Source organism: Gracilinanus agilis, chromosome 5, assembly GCF_016433145.1.
Source record: "Gracilinanus agilis isolate LMUSP501 chromosome 5, AgileGrace, whole genome shotgun sequence".
NCBI classification, from domain to species: domain Eukaryota; kingdom Metazoa; phylum Chordata; class Mammalia; order Didelphimorphia; family Didelphidae; genus Gracilinanus; species Gracilinanus agilis.
Genome location: NC_058134.1, coordinates 212,318,820 through 212,340,189, shown reverse-complemented (window position 1 = coordinate 212,340,189; position 21,370 = coordinate 212,318,820). Strand labels below are relative to the sequence as shown.

General features: G+C 35.1%; 1 protein-coding gene across 1 annotated transcript in view; it reads right to left on the bottom strand.

The window, feature by feature from the left end:
• Positions 1-21,370, bottom strand: part of TWF1 (twinfilin actin binding protein 1) — a 38,228-nt gene that overhangs the window by 16,202 nt on the left and 656 nt on the right. The window contains exons 2-4 of the mRNA XM_044679825.1: positions 18,936-19,013; positions 5,167-5,345; positions 3,886-3,981 (exon numbers count right to left, since the gene is read on the bottom strand). Of these exons, the coding sequence (XP_044535760.1) occupies positions 3,886-3,981; positions 5,167-5,345; positions 18,936-19,013 (353 nt within the window). The remainder of the gene's footprint in view (positions 1-3,885; positions 3,982-5,166; positions 5,346-18,935; positions 19,014-21,370) is intronic.

Below are 21,370 nucleotides of genomic sequence, written 5' to 3'. Positions count from 1 at the left end.
TGAGGTTTTACTTCCCTTTACCTGAAATTATTATTAATAAGCTTTTAAAAATATAATACTTAGAATACTTGGATATTAATTTTTTTAATCTTATAATCTGGCGTACCACTTCGGGATACGAATCTACCCAGAAAGCCCACAGTAAGGACAGAAAATTTTCCCCGTAGTGGGGCAGAGCTGTGTTTTCTTGCTTGCAGGGCCGCTCTAGCTTCTGCCACTCCAGCTGCCTGAGGCGGTCAGGGTCTTGATTTTGGGGAGAGCTGTTATGTGGGGGAGGGGCGGCCCATCCCCTGGGAGCCCGGGCCCACACTGGTGCACCCGCCCCCACCTGCAAGAGCTCTCCAAAAGGAGATATGTATATAGAGAAGGACCCAGATGGATTGGTGGTAAAAAATCCACCCAAGAACCTTCCCAGGGTCAGTGAAGTACAAAAACCCTTGAGACTATATCAAAAAACACAAAAGTTAAGTTTATTCTGCAACTTAAGGCTAGGGAACTGCTAGTCAAGATCCAAAATGTCCCTGATTCTACAGAGCTCTATCTCCAACCAACTTCTACACCTCTCTCACGAGAGAGCTCTTCTGATCTTCCAAAACCTTTCTACCAGCTCCCTGTTCTTATCTAAACCCAAAAAACATCTAACTACCTAGACTAAGTATCCCAGATTGTTAATCAGCTAACCTTAAATCGTCTCTAAAAGGCTATTGAGAATAGTCTCATAGATGGACTGAGTCCTTCCCCAAGCCTGGGGTTGGCTTCTAAGGTGAAAACCCCAAAGTCCCAGTTGTTAAAATCTTTGGATTACCTCAGCCAAATTGTCACAGCACTGCAGGGAAAACCAGATTACCTCCTAGATATCTTCCAAGGTACAGGAACCTCCAAGTTTCTCCATAAACTGGTCAGGTCACAGGAGCTGATGAAGCTGCTGTTCTCCCTTCCAGCTCAGGGACAGGAAAACCCATGAAGTGACAGTTAACTCCCCAAACTCTCCTCTGCATGCCTTCTCATTCCAGAATTTTTTTCTCAGGGTTCATTGCTAAATTTTCCTCTCTCCCTTTTAGAGACAATTTTGCATTCTTCCTTATCCCTTATCTCTCTATTCTTACAGGATGTTCTCCTTCTATTAAACTCAACATATCCTTCTGACTAGACTAGGAGAGCAGAAGAAAAATTGAGTGTGGGACACTGACAAGCAGGATGGAATTACTATTTTAAATATGGTAATTCATAGTAAGGAAAAATTGTACACAAGTTCAGTGTCATAAACAATCTCTTTTGAATATTGAAATGTCATTAGTTATGCCATGTGGTAAGGCATAGAGAAATTGTAAATAAATGCAAATGAAGCAGAAATATGAAAATGCAGCCATTATGGACCACTATGCAATAAAAATAATTAACACAGAACAGATTAGAAATGATGGCTTGAGATAACTGCAAAAAAGCCCAGGCAGATAGAACAAGGGTGAAGTACAGAAGGTAGGAAGGAAACGGGAGATTATAAGCAGTGCACAGATAGACTCATTAGGATTTGCTAACTATTCAGATGTGGAAGGGTGGGAAGAGAGAAAAATTAAAGATAAAAAAGTTTCAAGTTTTAGATTACTTTTAGATTTAAAAAGCATGGATTAAGTGCTTACTTTGTGCTCAACACTGGGCAAGAGCTTTACAAATATCTTATTTAATCCACAATCTTGAGAAGCAGATACTGTTATTATTTCCATTTTACAGATGAGAAAACAAGAAGCAGACAGAGGTTAAGTAACTTGCCCAGAGGCGGAGAGCTGTTAGGTTTCTGAAGCCAAATTTGAACCCAAGACTTTTTGATTCCAAGCCCAGAGCTATCCCTGTTATGCCAGTTTTAAAACCGAAACAACTGGAGAAATGGTGATAATACTTACAGTTTTCAAAAGAAGTATGTTTTGGAGGAAAGAGAACAAACTCACTTTTAGATGTGTTAAGTTTCAAGTGCCTGTGGAATATTCATGTGCAGATAAGGTAGCTGAAGATGTAGGTCTGTAGTTTGAGTAAGGGAGTCTAAAGACACACAATCGGGAATCACCTGTAGAGTTGATGGCTTAAGACATAGAATGGATGAAATTGTCAAGAGTATAGAAAAAAATTTTTGTGGAATGCACTCACTTTAATGAGTCAAAAAGAAAAGTTACTGAAGAAACAACAAAAAAAGAACAACAGGACAGTACTGTTTCTCAGAAACAAAGAATAGCTAAAGTAGGGAATAGTGAATATTATCAAAAGCTGAAGAAAGGTCAAGAAAGCTGAAAAAGAGGTTATTAGAACTGACAAGTTTGTCTTTGAGAAAGTAATTTCAGTAGAGTAATTGGGACAAAAGCCAGATTACAAAGGAATAAAGAAAGAGTTGATAGTAAGAAAAATGGAGGCATCCCTTGATTTAGAGGATTAGATTCCAAGTCAATCATGTGTTTTCTATATTGGCTCATGCTGCTTCTTGAAAAACGACTATGAATTTTTTAATATATAGAATGTAAATTTAAAAATTCCCCAAAACTTCCCTATCACCAGACACAGAAATGCTAAGTTGTTGTCTCTTCTTCGAGCTGCTGTGAACATTTCTTTTTTTAAAAAAACTCTTACTCTCTATCTTAGAATCAATTATACTGGTATACTGGTTCCAAGGTAGAAGAGTAGAAAGGGCTAGGCAATGAGGGTTAATGAGGCAACTGCCAAGGGTCACATAGCTAAGAAGTACCTGAGGTCAAATTTGAACCCAGGACCCCTGATCTCCAGGCCTGGCTCTCAACCATTAAGCCACCCAGCTGCTCTGCTATAAACATTTCTTAACACTTTGCATTACTAATAAGAAATATACAAATTAAAATATATTCTACTTTATATCCATCAGACTTGCAAAAAATGACAAAATGAGAATGTGGTAATCTATAAAACTATGACAATATAATAAAAAATAACTTGAAAAGATTTAAGAATTGTGATCAACCATGACTTTGGAAAACTAATAAAGTATATTTTTTCTCTTTTAGTGAAGAGTGATGGACTATAAGTTCAGAATGAGATATAGATCTTTAGATATATCCAACACGTTGACTTTTTTCTTGAGTAGTTATTTGTTACAAGAAAAGGCTTCTATTGGGAGCATTAAGGGAGAGGAGAAGGATAAAAAAATATTAAGAAAAGAATACTGATGAAGCATTTTAAAATACACAGAAGGGAGCAGAGAGAAGTGCAAAATGAGTCACAATCAGGGCAGTTGTGTAAATCTCATGTTAAATTTAACATACTCTAAAAAACTTGGTTCCCCTTTCCTGTTTACATACTGAAATATTCATGTTTGTTGATGTTAAAATTCACAATGACTTTATTTTAAAGTCTTTGTGTCAGTAGAAATCTTCTTTTCTCAGTTGTATAGGCTTAAAAATCCAAATGATTTTTATCTTCTAAAAGAAAAGACCGCTTTTTTACCTTTCACATTTTATACTTATTGTAACTTCCCTCACCTACAAAGCAACAAAAGGAGAAAATTTCAATATATCCTTAAAAGAATAATTCAACTTTTCCAATTTCCCCTGATTTTAAGTAATCAGGTATGTATCTGTAGTCACTAAACATGTTAGAAATAAATTTAATGAATCTAAAATAGATCTAAACAAAAACATTCATTTTCTCCTTACTTGATTTATAATGTAATTTCAAATACAGTTGGTCATGAAAACAAATACCATGTTCTTAAACAGTCCTATTTTGCGTTCATGATCTCATTTTAGAATCTAGTGAGGAGCCTAGATTTATGAATTTCTATTCATGCAATTACTTACTATTACCTAAGGATATATGTATAATTCTTTAAAATGACAACAGGCCAAATTAAATTTTAAAAATTGATACCTTCACTGTCCCAAATAATTCATCTTTAATATGACCACCTCCAAACTCCTTTTTCAGAGTTGCTCTGGTTGCTGCATACAACATTTTTTGACGAACCTGTTACAGTTTTGAGAATTTATTTAGAATTTTATAGATGACATCAAATTACAAATGTTTATACTCTCTGACATTATCAAAACCCATGATCATATTTTTAAAATTATAACTAACATGGCGATATCTCAAACTATTTGTATACAAATAACCATAGTTCAGAAAATAATGAAAAATGAATTTCAATTTTCAACAGAAAGCAATAATTACATTGTAAATGTAATTTTAAGTATTATACAATTCTCAATCTATATGTAATCACTTAATTTATGAACTAAGATGATGAATTAAAAATGAAAAAACTGATTTTAAAGGTTAAGGGTGGATGATTGAAATAACCTGTATCTTTCACTTAAAAATGGACAGAGCATTTAAACAAGAAACCTGTTACATTCTACCCTACACTACTAAGCTTAACCGCTTGCCATGAAAGTAAATTCATAAATATTCATAAATCTGCAATCTCAAATCAAATCTAATTTTCCTTTCTGATTTTGATGTTGGGGATTTAGAGATTAATACCACTCAGAAAAAGATCGCTCTCTGAATCACAAAAAGAAAAATCCTCCTATGCTCCTTATGGAAGAATGAGTCTAAATAAACTGGATTTCATAATGATTTTACTTTAAGTTCTATTTAGGTGTAAAGAAACTAGCTTCTTCAAAGATAACATTAACAAAATGCAAATTTTCAATATACTCACAATCTTTACAATCATTCCATTTAAATGTTCTTCACATTATCTAAAGCCCTCCTGTATTCCTTATGAGAGAATGGGTCTAAAATGTTTTTATTTATAGTGATTTTATTTTAAATTCTGTTCAGAATTTGTCAGAAGACTGACAAAGAAACCAACTTCTTCAAAGATAAAATTAACACCAGCAAAAAGATTTACAGTATCTTTAATCTTTACAATTATTACATTTAAATGTTCCTTACATTTCAAAATATTAAAAGTAATTGTCTATTTTATAATAGAATCTGTGAATTTATTTCTAATCTCCACAAACCTTAAAAATTTAAATGAGATTTTAAAATACTCCTAAATCAGCACCATGAGAGTCAAAGGGTTTTTTGTCTCTCTCTTTTCCTTTAATAGGCATCAACATTTCTTTCCAGCTTTTCTTGACACAGATACGAGCAACAAGGAATATCTAGTTCTTTTCAGTATTAATAAAAATTGCTTACGTGAGAATAGTCTGGTGACCATGCAATGAAGATCCACTCATATCCTTGTGCATTCTGAGAATCTAACCTGTACAATATGTAGCATGGTTGCTTCTCTTCTAACAGTGGTAGAATGAAAGTATCATAATCTTTATCCCAAGTTTCTGCAGGCTGACTAGAAGATCCAACTACAAGTTGCTCTATGAAGAATAATAAATGCATTTAATGGCATTGAAGTTCTAAATAATGGTATTAGCAAGAGTTTTATTACATGCTAACATATGCTTATAATAGCTAACATTTAAATCTATATGCTAAGAAATGGGAGAGAAAAAAATCACAGACATTCTAATTAGAAAAATATTGTCAATTAAAAGTATATTTCTTGAAATTACCTTTTATGGAGTCATACAATAAGAAAGTTAAAATATTATTTAATTAAAATGTCCTTTACTACTCATCTCAGACACTCAATGTCATACAAGCAACGCCTTAAGAAAAGGTACAGATGGAATGTCATGAGACTTTTAATTTTTAATCAAAAAAGATATTTTATATGATAAGAAGAACTATCTTCACTAATACAAATCACAAAAAAAAATCACAAATATTTTTAGTTTAATTTTCTACAATGAAAGAGTCATGGTCATTTAACACAATGATGACTAAAATATATTTCTAAACTGATAACACTTTTTTCCTAAGTGGAATTAACAAATACAAATCTTTTCTGATAGTGGTTCTACACAAAGTTCACAAAATATTTTAACAAAATTTAAGAAACTAGGGCCAAATAAATTTATTAACAATTGGGTTTCTTTTACATTTAGATTAGTAATTAAAAAAAAAACTTTTGGAAGACTGACAAAGAATATATACAAATAATCCTTTGGCTAGTCATGTAGGACACATAAAATATACAGGAATCAGAAAAATTTTGCCAAAATGTTAAAAAGTAAACTGAAAAATAAAAATCTAGTGGTGTTAAACTAGCACTCAGAATATCTGATAATTTACTCAGTCACTAAAGTATTTTAGTTAAATTACTTAGCACCTCAAATTTCATGTGATTGTTTGACAAATGGGAATATGCTTCTAGCTTAATCTAATTATTTACTTTGGAAGTTTCTAGAAAAATGAACTATGTAAAAAGGTAATACTATAGTAGAATCAGTCAAATAATGTTTTCTAGTAAAGGGAAATAGTAAAAAACAAAATCCCAAATAGTATATTATCTAACATAATTTTTATTTTATTTTGGTTTGGGATATATCAGTTTTCTCCCTAAATAATGATCTCTCTAATTAAGCTCTTCTTCATCCATGGCTGAGAGGAAAGATGGCCTAAAAGTCTGGAAAACTTGAGTTTAGATCCAATCTCTGACACACACTAGAGTATTAATTTGCAGAAAAGATGCCAACTTATATTGGTTAAGAATTTCCTCACCAGAGAGTTCTCTACACTAATGAGAACACAGGTCCTGTCCCTATCTCTATTCCCAGTTTCAAAATTAATTGGTAGTTACTATCCACGTAACAGCTGGACAACGGAAGGAGGCAGACATTTATTTAAGGGTAACCAGAAGCTATTCTAGAATGAAAAATTAAGAGAATTTACAATGTATTTAATTCTGATATAGATAATTAGATGTTGAATTTAGTATTTTACTCCTAATTCCATGTTTCCTAGCTAGCATCAGTAGAATTTCTAAGATGTGAACTGAATTCTGGGAAAGACTTGGACTCATTAAAGGAGTTCTGCAATTTCCTAAAAGCAATCTGGCCTACTCTTCTCATCTGATTTGATTCTGGGTCTCACTATTCATTTGCTTTATCTTTTTCCAGACGTATATGCATATACATTAATGAAATGATGCCCATTCAACTGCATGCCATAATCTTACAGATATGCTGCATTCACTTAGCTTTTCCTATGTAGATAGCCAGGCTGCTTGAGTTAAGTGGACCTCATGCAGGAAGTTCTGTAATGTTCCAGGGCTTGATGCAATTAATAGAAATCAGATGCAATCAGGATCAGAAAGATTTTATCAACCACAGGGAACCCCTCTTTAACTACCCATAATCATATGAAAAAATGCTCCAAATAAAAACTGATTAGAGAACTGCAAATTCAAACAATTCTGAGATACCACCTCACACTTACCAGATTGGCTAACATAACCAAAAAGGAAAATGAGAAATTCTGGAGGGGATGTGGGAAAATTGAGACAACTAATACACTACTGGTGGAACTGTGAAATGATACAATCTTTCTGGTGAGCAATGTGGAACCAGGCACAAAGGGCCACAGAAGGATGGATACCCTTTGACTGAGCAATACCACTGTTGGGTCTGTACCCCAAAGAGAGCAGAGATAAGAGAAAAGGGCCTACCAGTACCAAATATTTTTAGCAGCTCTTTGTGGAGTGGCAAAGAGCTGGAAACTGAGGGGTTGTCCATCAATTTGGGATCAGATGAACAATCTGTGATATATGGTTATAATGGAAAACTATTGAGTCAAAAGAAATGATAAGTGCAGAAAAACCTGGAAAGACTTATATGAACTGATGCAAAGTGAAGTGAGCAGAACCAGGAGAACAATGTATGCAATAACAGAAATATTATACAATGATCAGCTGTGAAGGATTAGACCATTCTCAGCAAAGCAAGTCTCCAAGGGACTCATGAAGAAAATGCTATTTATAGTCAAAGAAGGAACAACTGGAATCTGAGTGCAGATCAAAACAAGTCATCTTCCACTAAATAACTTTCGTGAGATTTCTATTGTATGGGTGATATATGTCTTCTATCATGACATGAGCATTATGGAAATACGTATTACATGAAAGCAGGGTATAACCTATATCAGATATATAATGCTTTGGGGAGGCAGGGGAGGATAGGGAGGGAGAAGATCTAAATTTTAAAATATCAAAAAACAATTGTCAACAATTGTTTCTACATGTATCTGAAAAAATAAAAAATATAACGATTTATCTGATATATACTTCAAGAAATCCTGAATTATTTTAATGCATGGATTTGAAAGATCTTGCATGAGAGCAGAAGACAATAAGGATTAAAAATAGACGAACCAATATAGTGTAAGAACCCTGAGAGACAGATTTACAATATATCTAAAGGAGAGAGATGCCAAAGGTATGTGTATGGTGGGAGGGGTGGCTGGGGGAAGAATTTGGCAACTAAAAGAAAAGGAACTAACAACCAATATCCCTTCTTTCCCATCTATGTAAAACTTTGATAGGAACCATTATCATGTGTATGACAGAGATATTAATAGTGGACTAGAAGGCTCTAATATGCGATAAAAATTCTGAGACAAGTACTAAAAAATCACTTTATTAATTAGACCCACCAATAATCAGTAAATTAATGGTCAACAATTCAGTAATCAAAAACTAAGACACAGAGTCTAATTATCTTGTTTTCTTGAAAACATATTATTAGGTCCTCCCCTGAACAGAAAAAGGCAACTCTAACTGCTAGACACTTAATAAAGAGATAGACATTGTAGAGGAGGGAAGGTCATCTGAGACTGTGGTCTGGTCTTGAGATTTCAACAGCCCCCAGAAATTCAGGCAAAGAAAGCCACTTCACCGTGATTAGGTTTCTCCTTCATAATCCAAGTTGCTGTAAACTTTAATGAGGGGGACAAAATGACAGAAGCTCATACTCTCTGAGTAAACAGAACTCAGGTTCCTAGTTGGGTGGGGCCCAACCTAGTTAATGAGTTGATATATATGTTAAGAGCAGGAATGCAATGGCATTCCTAGAACTGTCAGGGGAGGGGGACATGTCAGAGATGGTCTTCTGACAGACAAGGGAATATTTACAAATCAGTATTAGTAATTAAAATTAATTTTCCTCAGTTTCCACAGTGAATTTTGTCTTTATCTTAACACAACTAACTAAAAGATGTGGAAAATACAAGATCTTTCTATTTGACTCAATAAAGCAAACCATTGGAAACATGATGCGATTTTAAGATGAGCTTGACCCAAAATTGAACAGAAAGAAGAGATCAGGGGCCTACATTTTGGAAATAGCACTTTTACAATGATCCTAAATTTCCTACCATTGTAAAAGCCCATTTCTTTAATATCAAAATTATCTCAGTGATACGTTTTAGCTGTGTAGAAGCATATTAAAAATTTTTTCTCATTTCTCTATAAAGAAATACTGTTCCTATGATCTAAATATCCTTTCCAGACTCTCTTAAGGTGGGACAAAAGGCCTTTCTTTCTTAAGGAAATGGACCCAGTGGAAACCCAATTCTCAAACAAATACCTGTTATCTTGTCAAGAATATTGCCTTTGCTAGCTCCTGAAGTGATTGGTTTACTGATTCTTCTAAATATTGGATCTACCTTTGTCCATTCAGAAAGAATTATGATATTGATCACAGAGAAAAGATTTCAATCCTAGAGGAGAAGAAGAATCAAGGCATTCTGGACTGTTAACTCAAACTATATTTTAATGTATTATAACCTTTTCCTTGTTCAAGATTCCAATTAATACCATCTCAAATAATTTTGAGAGAGAAATGTCAGTGGGCATATGTGGACTATGCCAATTTGTACAATTCTCACTCTAGAATAGAAATGGCTTGAATTTAGAAATAATGTTAAACTAAAAAATAAAAAATAAAAAATAAAAGTTTATTTGTGAAAGATTTGTGAATTAAAATTCAGAGTATCAGTTTTTTTCAACAGCTATAAATCCTGAAATATGATAATCTTGTATACTCTGGATCCTCGCTTCTGGTACAGTGCCCCCATAATTACTCCCTCTCTATATAAAAAATTCAGTCATGTCAAACATGAGAAACCTTCACTAAACTATCACATCCTCAAGCTATATCTCTGTGTCCTTTGTCTCTGCACTGTTTGATAAACTCTTAGAAAACGGTATCTACTATTATTGCTTCTACTTTATCTCTTACTTCTCAATCATTTGCAAACAAGCTTTTAGAAGTAGACATTATCAATAATGACCTAATTACTAAATCTGAAAGCTGTTTTTTAAAAATCTTCCTTTCTTGATGCATTATCCCCAGCCTGGCCCTATACTCTGAGGACCATAGGGCCTTTCCATATGGCTTGCAACTCATATATATATATATATATATATACGTATATATATATATATATATATATACACTCTCCCCCATTAAAATGTGAGTTTCTCAGGAACAGGCACTGCTTCTGCTTTTCTATTTGATTACAATAATAAGCATTTTATAGTGCTTTAAAAGTTAGTCAAGTGCTTTAAAAATATTACCTTGTTTTAACCCTCACAACAACCCTAAGAGGCAGGTGCACTAGCCTTATTTTGCAGATGAGGAAACTAAGAGAGATAGAATAAGGGACTGATTTAACAAAGATCATAGCTATTAAGTGTCCTGAGGCTGGATTTGCACTTGGGTTTTCCTGACTCCAGATCTAGTGCTCTATCCACAGTAGTAGCACTATACATTCTGTTGCACTTACAAAACCTCTCCCCCAAAATATCTTTTATTTTCTAAGTAATTACATGTGTGCAATTTGTTTCCCCTGTAGAAGATGGTAAGCTCCTTAATGGTTGTTCAGTTGCCTCAGTCATGTCCAACTTGTGACCACATTTGGGTTTTCTTGGCAAAGACACTAGAGTGGTTTGCCATTTCTTTCTCTAGCTCTTTTTAATATATGAGAAAACGGAGGCAAACAAGGCAAAGTAATCTGCCCAGGGTCACATAGCTAGTAAGTATCTGAGGCCAGGTCAAATTCAGGAAGAAGACTCTTCCTGATTCCAGACCCCAAACCCTCAAGGTTCCTTGAGGGCACATACTATATTTCATTATTATCTTTGTAATCTTCAAGGTCTAGCACAGTGTCTAGCACAAACTATATATATATTTTAAACCCTTACTTTCCATCTTAGAATCAATATTGTGTATTGGTTCCAAGGTAGAAGAGTGTTAAGGGCTAGGCAATGGGGTTAAGTGACTTGCCCAGGGTCACATAGCTAGGAAATGTCTGAGGCCAGATATGGACCTAGGACGTCCCATCTCTAGGTCTGGCTCTCAATCCACTGAGCCATTCAGCTGCCCCCTATACTAGAAAAATATTAACTGCTCATAAATAGCCTGAGTCAGCCTAATCAGAATGACCCTTCTCCTTAAATTAATTTATTCAGTGCCATACCAATCAAACTACCAAAAAACCATTTTATATAGTTAGGAAAAAATAATAAAATTCATTTGGAAGATAAAAGATCAAGAATATTAAGAAAATAAAAAAAATGTCAAGGAAAGTGACCTAGCAGTACAAGATCTCAAATTGTACTGCAAAGCAGTCATTATCAAAACAATCTGGGGGTGCAGCTGGATGGCTCAGTGGATTGAGAGCCAAGCCTAGGAATGAAGGTCCTGGGTTCAAATCTGGCCTCAGACACTTCCTAGCTGTGTGACCCTGGGCAAGTCACTTAACCCCCATTGCCTAGCCCTGTAACAAATAAAAAAATTAATATAGAAGGATATATATAAAGATATTAGGATTTAAAAAATGAATGAGGACTTTATCTGAGAAACCATCTATAAAATTAAAAAAAATAATAATAATCTGTCTGGCACTGGCTAAAAGACAGAGAGGTGGCTCAGTGGAATAGATCAGGGAGTTGGTAACAAACCATAATAATCTAGTGTTTGAAAAAATCCAAAGATTCAAGCTTTTGGGACATGAACTCACAATTTGACAAAAACTGCTGAGAAAACTGGAAAGCAGTTTGGCAGAAACAACCAATATCTAATATTAAATATATCAAGATATAGTCAAAATGGGTAAATGGTTTAGACATGAAAGGTGATTATAAGCAAATAAGGAGAGCACAGAATAGTTTACTTGTCAGATCTATTGATAAAGGAAGAATTTATGACCAAATGGAACAGAGAGCACTATAGGATGCAAAATGAATAATTTTTATTACATCAAATTAAAAGTTTTGCACAAACAAAATCAATGCATCAAAATTGGAGAGAAAGCAGAAAACTTGGGGCTGGGAGAATTGTACAGCTTGATAAAGGTCTCATTTCTCAAATATATAGAAAATAGAGTAAATTTATGGGTGTAAATCATTCACCAATTGATAGTCAAAAGATATGAAAAGCAATTTTCATACAAAGAAATCAAAGCTATGGGAAAATGCTCCAAATCAGTACTAAGAGAAATGAAAGTTAAAATAACTCAGGTACCTATCATATTGGCTAATCTGTCACAAAAGAAAAATTACAAATGTTGGAGGGGATGTAGTAAAATAGGGACTCCAAAACATTGCTGGTGGAGTTGTGAGCTGATCCAACTATTCTGCAGAGCAAATTAAAACTGCACATCCCTTTTAACCCAGAAAGGCCACAACTGAGTCTGCATCTCAAAAGATATTTTTTGTATGAAAAATATTTATAACAGGTATTTTTGTGGTGGCAAAGAATCAGATGTTGGGGAATGGTTGAACAAATTTTGGTATATGATTGTGATGGAATACAATTTAGCTCTAAAAAATTGAAAAGTAGGATGCTTTCAGAAAAACAAAACAAAACAGAACGACTTAAATGAACTGATGCAACATGAAGTGAGCAGAAGAATCAGGAGACCATTGTACACAGCAACAGCAATATTGTACAATGATCATGACTTTGCTGTTCTCAGCAACAAAAAAGTTCAAGATAATTCTAAAGGATTTATGGAAAATGTTATCCACTTCCAAAGAAGGAACTAGTGAAGTCTAAATACAAACTGAATTATACTATTTTTAAATTTTCTTTATTTTGGGGGGCTTTTATCTTTGTTTTCTTCCATACCATGATGAATATAGAAATATTTTACACAACTGCACATGTACATATAACTGTTATCAAATTGCTCTAGGTCAGGAGGGAGGGAGAAATTAAATCTGACCCCAGACACTTCCTAGCTGTGGACAAGTTACTTAACCCCAACTGCCTAGCTCTTAGCACTCTTTTGCCTGAGAATCAATATTCCAAGATGGAAGGTATGGGTTTAAAAAAAAAAAAAAGGAAAAGGAAAGAAGGAAAACCAGGCTAGAAAATTTTATAATTATGCAATGGAAGCCACTTAAAGTTTTTCTAGATGGTCTTTACTATACTGGATAAATCCTTAATAGAAGATTTTACAGGAGAAAATGGAAAGAATTGCAGAGGATGAGAATACAAAGCACCATCTGCATAATGTGGTTATACAAATTAAAAAAGTTCAACAAAGTATTCTTAAGGGGGAAAAAATCTTCCCATAGTGAATAAGCTATTAAAAATGAAACAAACTACTTCTCTTACAATCCTTTTGGCAGTGCTTCTTTGTATATAGCACATATTAATCAATCAACCATCAAGCATTTACTAAGTGCCTTTAATGTGTCTACCTGCCCTCTAGCTCTCACCTGGCTCCAAGAAGCTATAGCACATGCAGCAACCACAACCCAATAAACTGTCTCAGCAGACAAGCTAAACTGGCTGTGGGTAACTGACAGGCCTCAGATCTGTCAGTGAGTTAGGAGGGCATCTACCCTGGCAGAAGGGGCAGATGACACCAATTTGTTCCAACAGCCATGAAGGCAGCTGAAGCAAGTGCTGCGGAGCACTAAGACCTTGGTTAAACACAAAGCCAAGGTCATCCACTTTATCCTGAGCCACCACCGGTTATCTTGACTTTTGTCTTGTCATGGGACTTTGATGACCCTGGGCAAGTGAGACTGACAATTTTGTGTAACTCTGTCTCACTGAATCCAGTGATGGCATTTTGTCCCTCTTTGAGTAGGAAGGACAGCAACTATAATGTGACAGGCATTGGGAACAAAAAGAAAAACAAAATGTCCCCTGCCTCAAGGAGCTTATCTATCCAGGGAGATAAGATGTACTGTATATTAAAAAAATGCTATCTGAGAATGGGTGGGAGCACTAGCTACAGGCTGGGGATCAGAAGACAGTGTTTAAGTTGAATTCTGGAGGAAACAAAAGATTCTAAAAGGAAGAGATAAAGAATTTCATTACAACATAGGGACAGCCAGTGTAAAGACAGAGAGAGAGAAGAGAAAGGAAACCCCTGGACCACATAGTGCTGGAAAGGGTTGGAAAGTCTTTTGACTTCAAAAGTCAAACAGAGGGTTTTATGGTCTTTCTTAAAGGTAAAATGGTGCCAGCAGAGTTTGCCAAGTAAAAGAATAATATGATCAGACCAGTACATTAGCAAACACTTTGGCAGCTATTTGGGGGATGGATTAGAGGTGAAAGGTCTGGATTAAAGAGACAATTGCAAAGACTAAGATTAAGAACACTACAGAAAAATTCCCATGAAAGCTGATGGAAAGGTGAAGTAATGGCCAAGTAAATTGTGAAAAGTGGAAAAATAAAAGATGCCAAATAGGTAGAAATAGCAAGATTTAAGAAGTAACTAGATATGTGAGGTAACGGAGAAGTCTAGAAAATACCTAGAATGTAAATATGGATTCTGAGAACTGTCAAGACCTCAGCAGAAAGAGGGAAGTTGGGAGAAGTTTTGTTTGAATAATGAGTTCTGTTTTGGACATACTATCATAAGATTGATATAGGGTAAGAATGGACCTCAGAGGTCAGCTAATCCAACCCTTTCATTTACATAAAATGGAACTGAGGCCACAGAATTTAAATCACAGTTAAGTAACAGAGGTGGAACTTAAAAGGTAGATCTTTTGACAGCACAGCCAGTGCTCATTTTGGACGTCCACTTTGAAATGCCCAATAGGGAGTTGATGATACATGACCAAAACCCAGCGGAGACTTGTTCAGTCATTTCAGTAGTGCCCTGACTCTGCAAGAACCCATTTGGGGTTTTCTTAGCAAAGATATTGGAGAGGTTTATAATTTCCTTCTCTAGCTCATTTTACAGGGGAGGAAACTAAGGCAAACAGTTTTTGCCCAGGGTCCCACAGCTAGTAGGTGTGTGAGAAGGTAGTCTTGACTTTTGTCCAGCCACTAGTCTTTGATGACACTGGAAGAGAGTGAAGTCAGTGACTTTGCCCAATTCTGCCTTACTTCAATCCAACTCATGAGCAAGTTAAGACATCAGACTCATGATGTTATTGGGCCTCTTCAAAGATGAAGGTAGAACAACAAGTAGCTGAAGCCAGACTTGAACTCATAAGGAAATTTCTTTCCAATCCCAGGCCCACTCCTCTATCCACTGGGCCACCTAGCTGCTGCCCTACTTCCTTTTTTTTGTCTTTTAGCGATGTCAGATTCTTTGACACCATTTAGAGCTTTCTTGGCAAAGCTACTAGAATGGCTTGCCATTTCCTTCTCTAGATCATTGTACAGATGAGGAAACTGAAGCAAAAAGAGTTTTTTGCCCAGGGTTATTTAGCTAGCTTAAGTGTCTGAGGCTGGATTTTTAACTCAGGTTCTCTTGACCTTAGGGATAGCTTTCTATCCACTGTGCCACCTAGTTCCCCCCTCTAGGGACTAGTGATATATATACATATACATATACATATACATATACATATACATATACATATACATATACATATACATATACATACATATATATATATATACACCCCTGGAAATCATTTGTATAGGGATAATTAAACCTATGGAAACTGATGAAGGCACTAAATGAGAAATTCATTTGATAATAGAAAAGAGCCTACCATATAGAAAAGCACTCAAGATACCTAGCAAAGAAAACTCATAAGTAGATAAAAAAAAAACAAAAAAAAACAAGAAAGAACAATGTCATTAAAACCCAGGAAGGTGAAAGTATGCAGAAAAGGGGGTTGGTCACTCTGTCCTGCTGCAAAGAGGTCAAGAATGGACAGAGAAAAATGCAACAAATGTGGCAATTAAGACATCTTTGGTAACTTTGGAGAGTATTTACAATTGAATGATAAAGCTAGAAGCCAGAAGCCAAACTAGAGAGGACAAAAAGGCAAATGAACAGGGAAGGACAAGACTTAAAGTACTGAAAGCTTTTTGTTGGCCTATGGCTTTGAAAGGGAGAAGAGACTGGAAGACAGCTTGAAACAGTAAGGTTTAGAGCTTTTTTTTGGTTTTGTTTCATTTTAAGGAAAATGTAAGAGTGTAGGCAGTAGGGAAGGATTATAGGGAGATGGAAAGGATTATATGGAAAATCCACTAGAGGTGCTAGGGATAAATGAGATCAAGGATATATATAATATAGGTAGGTGGACTGACCGTGGGGAGAACAGTCACCATACTATTAGGGACTGGAATAGGAGAGGAGAGAATGAGGGAAGGTATCAATAGGTTTGGAAATAAAGAGAGGCAAGAAAAAAGGGACCTTTGGCAAATGTTCTCAAGTATGTACTTGGTTAAGAGAGTAGAAGAAATGGGTGTTATAGGAAGCTTGAAGAGAGAAGGGCGTATATTAATAAAGGTGACATCAAAACATACTTTTTGTTCCAAAATCTTTAACTCTTTATCCACTCCCCCATCCCAAGCTAATCAGTATCACTTTAGTATGACACCCTGTTCCTAATTTTGAGATGGAAACTCTTTGTCTCATACTCAGAACCTAGCTGTTAACCTTAATTTCTCAATATCTCTTAACCCTTCTCCCCTATTCAATCAGTTGCCAAGTCTTGGTATTTCTATCTTTGTAATATTTCTTCTATATTTCCCCTTATTTCCTCTGACACTTTCACCACAGTGGTCCAGGCCTAACCCTCTCCACGTACTCCATTATCCATTGATACTCTAGCCTCTTTGCTTTCTTGAATATGTATATGACCCTTCAATCTCCAGGGTCTGGGTATGTTCACTGGTTATGCCCCATACTTTGAACTCTCTCATTCTTCAACTTCAACTTCTATCTTCACTGACTTGCCTCAAGTTTCAGCTAGTTTCACCTCCTATAAAATCCTTTCTTGATCCTTCTTATTGCTAGTGCCTTCCATCCAAGATTATCTCAGATTTATACTGCATATTTAGTCTGCTTCTCCCTTTAGACTATAAGGTCCTTGAGAGCAGGAATTTTTTTTGCCTTTCTTTGTAAATCCAAGTGCTTAGCACCCTGCCTGGAATATTGTAGGTATATAATAAATGCTGACTTGATTTATTGACCAAGTGCAGAGAGGCAGAACCAGGATTCAAACTTAGGTGCTCTGACTCTAAATTTAGCATTCTGCACCATACAATGCTACCAATAAACTGAATAATAATAACTAAAAAGTAAAAACAAGCTGTAGTTCAAATTAGAATTTCTCCCCATAACAAAACATTTCAAGTTATTTAATCACCACTTTAAAATTGATTAAGCAAATGGAAATATTAAAAACACTCAAAATTAAGAAGTTGAAATTCATAAAATTTCATTGAAATCTAATGATTTCAATAAACTAACTCCCACACAGTTCTCCTGGCTATTTGATTATTTTGTATCATTCAATTCTTGTTTACTGTATTTTCAAAATTTTACGAGCAATGTAAAACTCTAAAGTTAAGCTTTAAAAACATTTTTTTAACCTAGTAATAATTGCTACATTCCACTATCCTTGATTCTTCCTTTTGCTTCAAAATTGACTTAATATATAACTCTGACCAAAAAACCCCCCAACATTTTTTGCTGCTGTGTCCACCTTAGGTTTTGAACCTTCTCTCACTCAATAACCTCAAGAACTGAGGTTGTCCCTCCTCAAAACGAATTGCATTTAACTTATTTATTTTTTTCTCCTTACTTATATTTATACTTGTACATGTACATTTATTAATATCCATTAAATTGTAAGCTCTTTTCAAGTAGGGATTGATTTATTCATTGTATTTGTATCCTAAGTGGCTGTGCTTGGCCAGCAAATAATAAATACCTGTTGGTTAATTGATTTGATTACAACTTAAGGAACAGAGAATAGAATTTTCTGGCACTAAAAAAATGTATTTAGAGAAAGTAGTATTTTTAAAGGGTCCTCAAAGCATCTTTCTTACTTTCTGTACTTGACTGAGCCATGTGCCTGGGCTCTGCTGAATAACATTTAACATAACTACTCATACTGGGCATCTGGATAGTTAAGTGGATAAAGAGCTGGGCCACTTCTTAGCTCTGTGATCCTAAGTGAGTCTATTAACCTTCTACTTAGCCCTATACCTGGCACACAGTAAGCAACTATATAAATGTTAGCTATGTTATCATTTGGAAAATGTATATCTTTCACAGGTATGCAGAAGACAGAAATTGTACCTATTTTCTATTCTGTTCAATGCCTAAATAATTAAGAATGAATTACATAATATTTATCATTTGATCACTTAACAAGAATTACTATAAATTACTGAATCAGCGCTTGGATGGGAAGAAAACTACAACCTTTATAATCTGCTCTAAAAAGCCTCTGAGGTCTCTTTCAATTTTAAATTCATTATGTTTATCTACTTTAATTCCTGATGTGGTGGCACAGAAGTAAAAAATGGCTTGTGTGACAAAATATAGAAACATAAATACAAAGTAGAAAAAAAATTATACAGATTTTGGGTCATGTTCCTCTCTCACTGATAGGTCATCACATGATACAGAAGTAAAAATACCAAGGTCTTAAAATCATTAAGTTGCTCATAGATAGGCACTTCTACAGAATGAGTAGGAACTAAGTTATTTAAAATCCTGATAAATAGAAATAAAAAAGCACAAAATTTCTTAATTTTGTATGAGTATCTCAAATCACTAACATGTAAGACCCCAAAAAAGTTCCACCTCTTGCCAAACAACATTAAAAAAAATTTTAAACTAACCATCCTCAATTGAAATCTTTAGAAGTCTGTATTTCCCGTTTCTTGCTTTGGCAAAGATACCTTTAACTTCATCACTTGCTGAAAGAAAAAAAAAGAAAAAGTTATTATGCTTTGCAAGTTTATACATTAAACTTATTCTTTACTTTTATAATTTAAACAAGGTAAAAATATTAAAACATTGTAGGAAAGATACTACATGTAACAGTTTCTGTTACATTGTAAAGGGCAGGTAGGTGGCTCAGTGGATAGAGAGCCTGAGATGGAATCAGAAATCCTCCTCTTCCTGAGTTCAAATCCAGACTCAGACACTTACTAGATTTATGACCCTGGGAAATTCACTTGACCCTGTTTGTCTCATCTGTAAAGGAGAAGGAAATGGCAAACCATTCCAGTATCTTTGCCAAGAAAGCCCAAATGGGATCATGAAGTCAGACATGCCTGAAAAATAACTGAACAAGGTCATCAACAAATTTCATTGTCATCATGATACCAAGGATTAATTTAAAAAATACAGATAAAGACTCAAATTAGTAATGTTATGTTTGGTCTTATTAAAAATATAGGAAAGTGGGGCCCTGAGTAGCTCAGTGGATTGAGAGCCAGGCCTAGAGATGGGAAGTTCTGGGTTCAAATCTGGCAGCAGACACCTCCCAGCAGTGTGACCATGAGCAAGTCACTTAATCCCTATTACCTAGCCCTTACCACTCTTCTTAGATCTCTTCTAATCAATACTCAGTATTGATTCTAAGGTGGAAGGAAAGGGTTCTATGTGTATATATATACATATATATATATATATGAAAGTAATTCAAGTTTTAAAAAATAGTAATCTGTCCTATTGTTTGAAATACTGTAGCAGAATTTACCATATGCCAAATTTGTGTAAATGACAGAAAAGAAACAAAGAAGAAACTAACAAGTTATTTCTATATTTGGTGACTTAAGCTGATAGGTTAAAAAAGACAATGTCTTTGGTCTAATTACAATTTTCTGATACACAATGAACTAAGAATAATCTCTAAGAGATTTTCATTTTGAAAAGAAAATGAAATAAATTGAGAACCAAGTTTTGAGTTCTCTCTTGTGATCTGCAAACTTAACTGACCTCACTTGGGACAAGTCATTTAACCTCAAAGAGACTCGATTTCCACATTTATAAAAAAGATGAAAAATCTACATTATAAGGGGTTGGCATTAAAGAAAGATATTAGTAGTAGTTACTAAATTAAGTTTTTCCCTGCATAAGAACAACAGTAAACATTGTCTTATCTAAATTAAAAATGGATTCAACAAAATTATGATAGTGTGAAGAACATGGTTTTGGAATTCAGAAAACCAGGGTTCAGATACAGAGCAAAGACAAGTTATTTAAGCTCTGGACCTCAGTCTCCTCACCTGTAAGTGAGGGAGGCAGTCTCTAAGAACTTTTTATTTCTAAATCTACAACTATGAAATGAAACCAATGAAAACTTCAATTAAAACTCTCTATCTTTATACAGTATGCTTACCAGATTTGATATCTCTCAAAAATCTAAAATACCCATATTAATGGAATCAGCCCAACTTTTATGCTACTACTAATTACCTGTATTACTGTTACTATAAATAAACAGTAAAGGGATAGGAATCACTTGAGCTGTGTACAAATTTCAAGCATTAAAGTCATTAAAATTTTAAGTAGCCAAGAAAATCAATGAAAAAAATTTCATAGGTTTAGCTTTAGGTGTTATTTTTGATGGAGGAATTATAAAAAAGTGAGAGTGGAAGTTAACTGGCTTCGATTTTCTAAAATCTTTGTGAATCGTTTGTTAAGAAGAAAGTGCAATGGAAAAGGATTTCAACCAGTAAGACAATTTGTTTCTTTCTACATGGCAAACTTCGGTGTGTATTCTGAATTTATAAAAAGAGATCACTGTCGCAGTTCAGAATTTTATTCTGCTCAGGTGAGTGCTTCCAGCTTCCCTGTTATTCATACCAGGAACTACAGGAGGTGGGATAGGATTACATCCACCTAGTTGCCATTACGGAAGGGAGAGAAACACAAGCTGGGAGCAGACTCTTAGTTGGGATCAGGAGTCCAAGTGCTCAGAGAGCATCGAATCCTCTCATTCGTTAACTGTAGAAGGAAAGGGGTGAGTACAGAAATTCTGGAAGTACTCTCCATTGACAGGGAAGGTCCCAACACCTTTCTTTATTTGGTGTGTGCGGCATAAAAGCCCTTAGAAGGAATGAATCACTTTGGAATGGCAGCAGCAGTGTCTCCCGGAGCTTATTCCACCCTGCCTGGGGAAGGTCTGGCAGGTTAACAGCTGCTCAGCCTCCAGTCTCCAGCCCCCAACCCAACAGCGGGGGTGGGTCAGGGCCGGGAAAGGGAGGCGAGGAAAGAGAAAGGCCTGGCTTCCCGAAGGACCCGGCCCACCCCCCCACCCCCCACC